Source organism: Plutella xylostella, chromosome 9 (assembly GCF_932276165.1).
Source record: "Plutella xylostella chromosome 9, ilPluXylo3.1, whole genome shotgun sequence".
Lineage (NCBI taxonomy): Eukaryota > Metazoa > Arthropoda > Insecta > Lepidoptera > Plutellidae > Plutella > Plutella xylostella.
In genome coordinates, this window is record NC_063989.1 from 9,436,295 (window position 1) to 9,448,988 (window position 12,694).

The window sequence follows — 12,694 nt, forward strand, 5'->3', positions numbered from 1 at the left end:
CAAATGCGCCATATACCATAAATGTGTCTGACCACTTCAACGGGGTGAAATTGCTAATGTTGGTAATTTTTTATACGTTTTTAGGGAAATATTGTTTTTTTCCCTACAAGTGGGGAGTTTTTTTTTTAAATAATTATTGTTTGTATTTATCTACACAAATGCGCCATATACCATTAATCTGTCTGACCACTTCAACCGGGTGAAATTGTTAATGTTGGTATTTTTTATACGTTTTGAAATTTTGTTTTTTTTCCCTATAAGTTGGGAGTTTTTATTATTAATTAAAAATCTATGCATTTAACTACACAAACGCGCTATACATTCGAATCTCCTCAGACCATCACAAAACGATAAAATTGCATATTTATGTAAATTTTCCCATGTTTTTAGGGAAATTTTGTTTTTTTTTCCTATAAGTGAGGAGTTTTTATTATTAATTAAAAATCTATGCATTTAACTACACAAACGCGCCATACATTCAAATCCCCTCAGACCATCACAAAACGATAAAATTGCATATTTATGTAAAATTTCCCATGTTTTTAGGTAAATTTTGTTTTTTTCCCTAAAATTGGGGAGTTTTTATTTCATAAGCAAACTAAATGCATTCACCTACACAAACGTGCTCTACAAGTCAAAACTGTCAGACCACTCAATACAGGTGAAATAGCCTTAAAACATGTAAAATTTCTCTTTTACAAAATGGCTGCCATTTCATCCGCTATTTTGATTTTTGCAGTTTTCGGAATTTTCCTATTAATTTCACCATATATCCAACCGTGTACAAAGAAAAACATCCCCCCGCGTTCCCCCCTTCTGGGTGATCAATTCACCTCAACTTGAATCGACGTCGAACTTTTTCAAAAATATAATCTCCCGTATTTCTCAGGGTTGCCAGCCGAAAGTAATAAAAATAGTCAAATGTCATTAGTATGAGCCTTTCTGACTAAACTGCATCATTTTTTTAAATCCAAAACGGTTATTTCTATTTTTTATGTTTTTGGGGAAAATCTCAAATTTTTCCCTTTAAATGGGGAAATTTTATTTAGTAGGTATAGTCTACTCAACAAACTACACAAATGCGCCATACAAGACAAATCTCCCCAACCACTCAAAATAGGTAAAAAATCAAATCAAAAATCGTGAAAAAAAGTCACTTTTACAAAATGGCCGCCAAAGCAGTCCGCCATTTTGTTTTTCAATTTTTCGGAATTTTCCCATAAACTGCACCACATAACAGTCCGTGTCCAAAAAAAATCATCACCCCACCTGCCTCCCTTCTGGGAGATCAATTCACCTCAAGTTGGATCGACGTAAAAAAATCGGAAAAATTATAATCTCGCCTATCGCCCAGGGTTGCCAGTCGTAAGTAACAAAAATGGTCAAATGTCATTAGTACGGGTCTTTTCGACAAAACTGCATCAAATTTTAAAATCAAAAGTGGCCATTTCTACTTTTCATGTTTTTGGGAAAAATCTCGAAATTTACCCTAAAAATGGGGAAATTTTTTTCACATGGCAACTCTACTCATCAAACTACACAACCGCTCCATACAAGTCAAACGTGTCAAATGCCCCCAACACAATAAAAAAATGCTTTGAAAATCCCCGAAAAAACACGTTTTTATAAAAAAATCTCCTCTCCCCCCGCAAATGAAAAAAAAACATTTTTTGGAATTTTCCCATAAATTTCATCATGTGCCCCACCGTTTACAAAAAACACCATCCCCCCACCTCCCCCCCTTCCGGGAGATCAATTCACCTCAAGTCGGGTCTGACACGCCCTAAACTTTACCTCCCTACAACTCGGCCGCCATTTTGTTTTTTTATTATTTTTTTTATAATCTGTCAGGCATTCTAAACACACCCTCAAAATATAAAAAAATGTATGGTCACCAAAAAAGGGGAACAAAAAAATTTTTTTTTTTTTACAACTTTTTTTAAAAAGTCGGATTTTTTCTCTACTCACCCGAGCACCCTGTACATTTCCCTAAAACATTTGTATATCAAAAAATGACTCCTTCTGGGAGAACAATCATGTCAATGAATCAGTCAGTGGTAATCCAGCTTTATATATTATAATATAATATAGAAAATGGTCCGGATACAACTGATGTTCAGACTCGTATTGAAAAAAGTACCCAGCCAAAAAAAGGTTTGTGATCTCTGACATGTCAAAAATTGATAACTGTCAGAATTCCGTGAGATTAAAGATAAGAGATTAATGTCAACCATTGGACCGATGAACAAAATTACAAATCTTTTAAAGGAACTAATTCAAAATAAGGGCTGAGTGGTACATAGAAGTGGGGTGTTATTTATCGAGACGTATCTTTTGCATTCCACATAATTCGTATTAAAATGTCGTTGGTATTAGCACATACAATTTACTATATCCATCTACTGTGATAATAAACTACATCGCCACGGCAGCTAATGTGCTTAAACGCTCAAGCGGAATTATTAAAATTGGTGAAAGCTCGTGGGATCCGCTTACGAAAATGACGGTGAATTTGGCCAGTTGCGCGTTGGCGGTTGAGACTGCTTGACTGAGCAGTAGGTTGTTAAATGGAGTGACGGAAGCCTGATATTAGCTACCGCCTACTGTTTCACAAAGTGTGAGTAATACTGCGTTCCCAGTATGCAAACTGTTAATGCAAATTGCGCAGAAAGAGCGCAAAGTAACTGTGAAAACTGGGCATACTAGACTGATACGCCGATAACTCAGTCGGTGGCAAACTGTCATGACAGCCTAGCAAACAGACGGTTGCACCTATCATCAACAAAATGTCTTTTAGCTATATGTAAAAACTTTTCACAAATGTAAAGATAAAAGTTCTATATTTGGGGGAAAGCAAGGCTCACTTTTATTATTATTACTATCGGGACCAAAATAGGTAAGTATATACGTAACACGGTTAGATTGAAAGAACATACACAGTACTTAATTGTATTTATTCGAGCAGTGAAAAGTAAATGGAAAAATCTAGTATGAAAGTTATAAACGACTGTATAAAAATATTGACTCTAAAAATAAAAAGATTTTGAATCTATTTGAATTTCTCCCCCGTCATTGCACTCGAAATATAAACTGAAAGAAAAGAGCAAACAGAAAACGCCAGTTAGTTTGCATTCGTAATAAAATGGAAAAGCAATTTCAGTTCGTTTTCTTGATTCGAAAAAGTTACAAATGTTCTATTTTCACTTCATCAAGAAAAGTGCTTGCGGTTCTTATAATAAAGTTTAAGTAAGGAACTCTCTGTGTACTAGAAAACAGATGCGTCTTACTTAATCAATTTACTCTTACTGGAAATCGAGTTTTCCAAGTGCACCCCCGCTATGAAAAACTACTGAATCTTGCAACTGTTTCAACATGGTCACACTTTTCCAACGGAAATGTGGTTTCTTTTAATTGCATTTCACTTTCAACACTCATCTATCGTAGCGTTGTAACCTACTTTATACACCACTAATATTGGGGTAGGTAGGTTCACTCCAATGTTTTTTTTGCATAGGTACCTAGTACCTACGGGTCTCTAGGGCCCGGAAAACTAAAACCCGTATAATTTGCGGGATGATTGATTGTTATTATAAGATCAATACCTACTAAGTCTAAACTGACCGCAACTAGCCGTCGCCGACGCCTCGACCGACGGAGACTTGAGGAATAGCTGCCCTACCACCACTGACACATTAGAAACCTTAACCTAAATCCTTAACTGTCAGATATCTGTCAGATCCATACAAATTATGTTAGCTTTCATACATAAGCTGTTGCTTGAGAATTGCTTATTGCTAGTGTGTCCGTGATGGTAAGACAGCAAGATCGCCTTCTTCTGACTCTCACACTGACCAGGGAAAATCTCACGGCCTTGCACGCTGTGATCCCATGATAGTTTGGGGATCCTTTATTCTACAAGATAAACAAGTCTACACTAACCGCAACGAGTCCCCCATTCTCGCACGGCACGTGCATGTAGTTGAAGGCGATCATATAGATGCCGCACACACCCGCCGAGCCAGTAGACTTGGAGAACAACCCGCCTTCTGACGTCACCGGGATCAAGGCACGGGGCTATTATCGACGGTGGTAAACTCATTTTATAAGCGTTCTATTATTCAATCTGTTTTTACCTCGAGTTTCGATTTACTATTTACTACTTTATTACGTCGATAACGGATAGTCTTATACCAATCTCTGGGCCGTATTAAGACAAAAGATAGAGTAACGTTTATCTACGTCTGTATTTATCACGAATCCCCGGTATAGTACCGTTTATCTACCTCGATAAATTACTCGTGCTACGCGGACAGGAAACAATAATAATGGTAGACTAGACTAACCGCAATGAGCCCCCCATTTTCGCACGGCACGTGCATGTAGTTGAAGGCGCCCGCACGCGTCGGTCCGCCGCCGCGACCATGTAGATGCCGCACACCGTCGCAGAGCCGGTAGACTTGAAGAACAACGAGCCTTCTGAGGACCTCACCAGGCCCAAAGCACGGGGCCGTTATCGACGTTGATAAACTCATTTATGGCGCTTTTTTATCCCGAATCACGATACTATAATTTTTATCTACATTGAAAACAAACCCGTGCTGCGGGGACAGAAAACAATATTTTTTATGGTTATCTATATTCAATATCTATTTATAAAGAATCTCAATATAGTAACTTTTATCTATGTCGATAAAAGATCCGTGCTGCGAGGACAGAAAACATTCTATATTTATCACGAATCCCGATATAGTAACGTTTATCTATGTCGATAATAGACCCATGCTGCGCGGACAGGAAACTTTCTGTATTTATCGTGTATCACGATATCCAGTATACTAACGTTTATCTATGTCGATAACAGATCCATGCTGCGCGGACAGAAAACAATAATGCTTGTAGAGACTATACAAACCGCAACGAGCCCCCCATTCTCGCACGGCACGTGCATGTAGTAGAAGGCGCCTGCACGCGCCGCTCCGCCGCCGCGACCATGTAGATGCCGCACACACCCGCCGAGCCAGCTGACTTGGAGAACAACCCGCCTTCTGACGTCACCAGTATCAAGACACGGGTTTGTTATCGACAGTGATAAACTCATTTGATGCGAGTTCTATTAAACAATCCGCATTTATCGCTAATTACGATAAAATTACGTGTGTCTATGTCGATAACGGAGCCGTGCAGCGCAAACAGGAATCATTCAGTATTTATCGCGTATCCCGATAAAGTAAAGTTTATCAATGTCGATACCAGACCCATGCTGCGCTGACAGAAAACATTCTGTACCTATTTATCACGTATCACGATATCCAGTATAGTAACGTTTATCAATGTCGATAACAGTTCCATGCTGCGCGGACAGAAAAGAAAAATGGCGGTAAACCCTATACTAACCGCAACGAGTCCCCCATTCTCGCACGGCACGTCCATGTAGTTGAAGGTGGCCTGCACGCGTCGGTCCGCTGCCGCTATCATGTAGATGCCGCAAACCGTCGCCTCGCCAGCTGACTTGAAGAATAACTCGCCCTCTTCTGACGTCACCAGGAAACAGTCTGGAAGGGAATTACGTAGTTAGGTATGCTTGGAATGGACAAAATGATGGAACTATCCCCAAAGGGGTAGTCAAAACTTGCACTCAAGTGATAGTCGTGGGCCGTACCGCCGTTTTAAAATGAGAATGGAAACATTTAAATGAGTACAATGCATTTAGGATACATCTAGAAATCTAGATGTGTATGTTTCCTCATGATGTTTTCCTTCACCAAAAGAGCACGTAGTACTTATAATAATATCTTATACAGGACAGGATAATAAGGGCCTAGGTTGTGGCGGTCTGGGCCTTCAGAGGTTTTAACGTTAAATTGAATCAAGAGACTGTTTTTACCATTTCTTTCTACCAAAAACGCTTTGTGTTAGAAAGTACCACGGTTTACGTTGAACAGCCAGGAATTCAGAAAGAAAATAATTACATTAGGATACCTACATTGTAAGCAATTTAATCTATTTTGTTTTTGAAATAATAATAAGTAGAACAATTTAATAAAGTTTAGATAGAGCTTTGCAAGGAGAGCTTGCAATGCCCACGCATTTAGTCCAACAACATTGTCAACATTCCCGATTTTCATTAATGTATATTATTATAATTATTATGAAGATTTATTATAAATAGCTGTTCCCGCGCGCTTCGCTTCGCCTTTAAAAGTTTTCCCGTGGGAATTCCGGGATAAAAAGTAGCCTATGTTCTTTCCCAGGGTCTAGACCTTCTATATACCAAATTTCATTCAAATCCATTCAGTAGTTTTGGCGTGAAAGAGTAACGGACAGACAGACAGACAAACACAGTTACTTTCGCATTTATAATATTTTTAAGTTAGGATTAGGATAATATTATACCTACCTACCTGGTAGGTATAATATTATCCTAATCCTAACTTAAAAATATTATTAATTATCTTATAACTACCTAACATCCTACCAAAAAATATTCACATATCCCAATATAGGTAGTATTTTTTACTTTACACTCAATGTAAAAGATATTAGGTAAAGGACAACTGCCTATACATTGAACTGCTCAACCAATTTTCAGAATAACAGTGATAAAAACTCTGATCAAACAATTTCATAAAAAGACAGATACGTAGATCAAACCTTAAATAGAAAGTACCTAAAGGCTACATAAACTTAGTCAGCTTTAACAAATTTTTGCCCTATCAAATGCCTTTATAATCATAAACCAAAACTATTTTAGTCTACGTTTTTATAATAAGGGAGATCCTTAATCTATATTCAGACCGAGATTTCAGCAATTTAAACATAAGAATGGAATTCTCGGTATTGCTCTCACCATAATCTACACCCAATCAGAATCCCCCTAAGCTAAAAGCCCCTTGAGTTATCCAATAACAAGCATGGGCCCACTTCAATAAGGTTAACATCGTGTCAGAGACATGCATGAGATACGGACATAGTAACTCTTGATTTTATTTTATTTTTAGCCAATAACTTTTAGTGTTGTTGGTGATGATATTGAAATTAACTTATTTCAGAATACTTTACAAGATTTATATTGAATTCATATTTCTTTGCTTAAAATAATACATTTACCACTACTAATACATTATTATGATATTGTCATAGGCATGTAATTGTATCAAACATCCTGAACAAGTTATTCGTGAAGAAATGTAGGCACTTATAGGAAAGCTTTTTTACGAATTTCCAAATGTCATAAAATGAAACATTGCTTTAAATTACAATAGTCATTTACATAATTATGACTTTTTTAGATCCTGAATACGGAAAGTCGGTTAACTCGATGCTGAAAAACAGTTTGTTCATCGTAGCACAGCTTGATAATATATATATAGGTATATAGCGTAATATCGTAAGTCGTAAGTGTCCTTAGAACATTTCATTACATATACTCCTTGTGAGATGTTGCAGAAAATTGGACTGTTAGTGGTCAATGGCTGTACAAGTATACATAATACAATCTATGGAGTAATTACTTACTAGGACTCCGTAATTACTTACCTACACAAAAGATGCCTTCCAAAAGGAAGAACTGACAATAGCAACATCAAATCTTTCATTCAGTAACATCAATGAATGAATGAAAAAAAAAAAAAAAATACATGCTTTTCCACATTAGAAAAAGCAACACAAATTTAGGGCAATTTTCTCCACTAAACAGGATGTGTAGATCTTTTAATACAGTCACCAAAGAAACGGATATCTGCATATCTCAGAGGCTTCCAGTTTTCAAAAAGGAACTGATGCGGTTGTTATAGTCACATGTTGGAAGCTACACTGTAATTAGTATTCTTACGGAATTCTGACAGTTATCAATTTTAGACAAATCAGAGATCACAAACCTTTTTGGGCTGGGCACTTTTTCAATACGAGTCTGGACATCTGAGACTATAATATTTTTTTTTAGTCCCTGTATCCATTTTATTAAGTGCGGCGCTCCAAATTAAAAGGGGATTTACCTACGGTGAGAAATAATTACCGTACCTAAATATATCACAAACAGTGAAAAATACAATTAAAGATAATCTCAATTATCTTATATAATTATCGCTGTCGTAGAAAATATATCTAAAAACAACTAGTAATTCTTTTTGAAACGGTAGCCGTAGTTCGCCGATGTCAGGCCGATGTTGCGTTCGTATTTGAATAGAGGTGAAAAATTTGCAATAGTCGGAATTTCGTTCCTGTAGAAAAACGCGTGAACCTTTCGTCGAATTGTCGTAAAAGTAAAGTCATCAAAATGTATGAAAGATAGTTGCGGACCACTCTTTTTCGGTTTCTGAAACTCTTTTGTGTCTTTATATTCTTTGATAATTTTATAGACACTTGACAGACTCACGCCAATCATCTCGGAAGTCTTTTTAGCACATTCCTTTGCACTCCAATCAGTTGTTTCCGGCCAATTTTCTATATTATATTTGTAAATATTTAGAATGATGGTCTTTTCGTTTGGCGAAAAAGAACCACGAGGACGCTTTTTTCTGGGAGAGAGAAAGTCTGACTCTTGTGCTCTGTCAGTTGGGGCTGTTTCCCGGGAAGGGCCAGGTTGTGGCTCCATAACGTTTATAAAAATCAACAAACGATCACAACGCGAAAAGTCAACAAGGAAAAACCTAACAGAAACTTAACAAATATAACAAGATGTAGACAAGAAATAGAAGCAAATTACACTGAGACTGAGAACATATGAGCGCATTCGAGCATTCAAAGAAGTCGAATGAAAATCTTTCTTGAAAACTCACTAACCGATTTTGATGAAACCTACACTTGGTTCCTACGGTCGGAGGATCCTCCCTTTGCCATGGGGAAGCGCCTCCAGCATCTCAATACTGCCTTCTTAAGCTTGGACCATTTCCCACCACGCTGGTCCACTGCGGTGTTGGTGGGTTCACACATCTAGATGTTTTCCTTCTCCGTAAGAGCGATGGTATACATTGTACTTAAATTCAAAGAACTCATTGTTACCTACATGTCAGCGCCGAGATTCGAACCCGCATCTCTTGCTTGAGAAGCGGGCGCTTACCCGACTGAGCCAGTTGGACTCGCGCACTGAGTGTTCCGTACAAGTCTACTTAATTACCTGAGGTAGTTTTCCTTTTAATTTCATCATAATTATGTACATCTACACGAAATATCAGCTTGATATCTTTACCCGTTTCCGAGAAAAAAGGTGGTGACAACAAAGTGTGATCCTATAAGGGTTCTTTTTTTTCCTTTTGAGGTACGGAACCCTCAAAAAGAATAGTGACAATCGGATCAATCGTTTCGGAGGTATGCGTGGACAAACATACATACCAACAAGCATATAAACATACATAGGTACATAAACATTTATAAAATTTTGAATATTTGTTTATTAGCCCTAATATATTGTCATATGTCAATATGGTGCAGTTCCAATAATCTTACATACATACCGAACATATATGTACTTACCGAATAGACAATCTTTTTTTGAAATTGATTAAAAAGGTTTATTATCCCTGAATTTAGTAGGAAGTGATGCCATGCTAAAGAATAAAATAAAGCAATTAAAATTATTTCGATACATTGGTCGTGAGTCGTGATCCTACTTCATATTATAAATGCGAAAGTTTGTAAGTGTATGTGTGTATGTATGTATGTATGTACGTGTGTATGTTTGTTATTTCTTCACGTCAAAACGGCTGAACCGATTTTAATGAAATTTGGAATGGAGTTAGCTGACACCCTGGATTAACTCATATGTTACTTTTTATCGCGGAATTCCCACGGGAAAACTTATTAAGGCGAAGCGAAGCTCGCGGGAACAGCTATTATATTGAAATATTTATTATTTTTGTATTAGTTTACTTGAGCAAGTAAATATTTAGATTTATCTTTTTGTATAAAAATATTAAGAAAAAATTATTGCCCAGAAATGGATCGCAATTTTTCCTTTTTTCGGTAAAGAACTTTTTTAGTAGGATCACTTATAAAATGTCAGAATTCTTTTCAATTAAAAATTAGAGAGTACATATTATTTTTTTTTTTTTTTTTTTTTTTTTTTTTTTTGGACTCGCGCGACTAGCGCATTTGCCACTAACAGCTATATGTTTTTTTTTACAAAATAAAAGGTAAGGAAACGAAACACGGAAATGTTAGGGAAAAAGGAAAGGACATAGGATCAGGAAAGTTCAGGTATAAAGAAATACATTTAATATAAAACATTAAAAAAGGCAAAAAAAATAAGTACATATTTACAATTCAATATTATTTTGACTGAGAAAATCAACTAAAATATTATAAACCTTTACTTTACATATATGTAATAAACTATGAATGGAAGATGGGAGAGGAATTTTTAAGGCAATCAAAGAATTATAAAAATCAGAATGATCAAAAAGAGGACATGAAAAGAACAAATGGTTCAAATCTGCCCAATCTGCACCACATTCACACTCAGGAGTTGTCACAATATTCATTTTGTATAAATGAGCTGGAGTACAAACGTGCCCCAGTCTCATTCGTACAAGAGAAGAGGTTTTGTTTTTAGAATAACATATCTTATGAAACCAAGGTTTAATTGGAATATCTACTTGAATTGTTTTATAGTGAGCTCCTTTCGTGTAAGCATTCCACTTTTCCTTCCATGTAGACTGTAAAAAAGTTTTTGGTAAAGAATCTAAGTCATGAGAGAATATTTTATAAGGAAAGGTGTCACCACAAGAAACCGCCTCATTGGCCAACCTATCAGCCATTTCATTCCCTCTAATGCCACAATGACTAGGTACCCAAGCAAATGAAACCGAGATACCTAGATTATAACATTTTTGAATGTCTGCTCTAATATTAAAAATTAAAGGAAAGTTATGTTTAAGTTTAAATGGAAATCTGTCTAATGTCTGAAGAGAGCTTAATGAATCCGTAAATATGACTGTCTTTTGAAGTTTACATATAAGAATATACTCTAAAGCTTTCGAAATACCAAATAATTCACCTGTAAAGACAGATGTCTCTGGAGGAAGTTTGATTTTCTGTACTATGTTATATTGGGAGTGGTAAACTCCTACACCTACTATTCCTGAAGAGGAATGTTTCGAAGCATCTGTGTAGATATAATGATAACCCTGCCATTCATTCTCAAGAACTTGTAAGAAATGATTGTTAGTAAAATCACCACTTCCCACTCCAGTGTTTAAAATAACATTTAAGTTTGAAACTAAGGCCTCATAATCACATTCGAAAATTGGAAGATGAGTTGACCGATTGATGGGCGCACACAAAGATTTATATTTTCGGAAACTATTTACTAAACATGGGATAGGTTTATATCTCCAGTAAGAAGAGGACTGAACATGTTCATTAAGATATTGAAGTTTGGAAATAAGGGGATGATGAGAAAATTGTAGGATTCTAAATAAGAATTTATCAGAGAGGTATTGCCGACGTAGGGCAAAGGGAGGTTCGGAACACTCCACTTGCAAGGCGCTGATAGGGGAAGAGCGCATAGCACCCGTTACCAATCTTAGGGCCTTAGATTGTATGACATCTATACGTTTAAGTCCAGTGACATTACTAAGGTCAAATACTATAGACCCATAATCGATAACACTCCTTATCATAGCATTATAAATTAATTTCATTGAAAAGGGGTGGGCACCCCACCATACACCAGAAAGACATCGCAACATATTTAACACTTTCTCACATTTCATTACTATGTAATCAATGTGAGGTAAACCCGACAATTTACGGTCAAGAATCACCCCAAGAAACTTAGTGTGACTCTTAACAGGAATTATGACATTATCATATGAAACTGTTATGGGAGGAGGCATTCTCTTTCTTGTAAATAATACTATTTCGCTTTTATAAGGTGAAAGCTGTAAATGATTGGCATCCAACCATATCTGTAACTTCCCCAAGTCACCCGATAAAATGGTCACCGTCTCATCTATTGACCTATTACTGCAATAAAAAACTAAATCATCAGCATATTGAATAATATTTACATTACTAATTGATGATTCTAAATCATACGAGTAGATATTAAACAACAATGGACTAAGCACAGATCCCTGAGGGAGACCTTTACATATAATTCTACTGCTTGTAGATTGACCATTTTCGAGTAAAATAGTTCTATTGGTTAATATATTCAAAATAAAGTTGGATAATAAAAACGGTACATTCAAAGCTAAAAGTTTACGACGTAGTATATTCAAGTTAACATTATCATAGGCGGAAGTAATATCCAAGAACGCAGCCAAAACGGATGCATTGGCAGAAAATGACAGACGAATATCTGTCACTAATAGGGAAATACATTCCATGGTGCTCTTGCCTTTCCTGAAACCATATTGACTTTGAGGCAATAAACTATTACTTTCAATAAACCATTCAAGCCTATTTTTAATTAAGTGCTCTGCAATCTTAAGTATTACTAACGAAAGAGCTATTGGTCTGAAGCCTGAAGGATCTGAGGGATTTTTGAGAGGTTTAAGCAGAGGAATAATAGTCTGTACTTTCCATAAATGAGGTACATTACCAGAAATCAACACATGGTTGATAATCTCCAAGTAGTATAATAGTGTATTATCAGACAAATGAGCAAAGAAAGAATAAGGAATACCATCACACCCTGGTGCGGAATCTTTACAATATTTAATAATACCTTTCAATTCATTTAAGTTAAAAG

At 36.3% G+C, this 12,694-nt stretch overlaps 1 protein-coding gene across 1 annotated transcript in view; it reads right to left on the minus strand.

Moving 5' to 3' along the window:
* Window positions 1-12,694, minus strand: part of LOC105383814 (corticotropin-releasing factor-binding protein) — a 54,802-nt gene that overhangs the window by 25,609 nt on the left and 16,499 nt on the right. Inside the window, exon 3 of the mRNA XM_048622924.1 lies at window positions 5,395-5,552. Within this exon, the coding sequence (XP_048478881.1) occupies window positions 5,395-5,552 (158 nt within the window). The remainder of the gene's footprint in view (window positions 1-5,394; window positions 5,553-12,694) is intronic.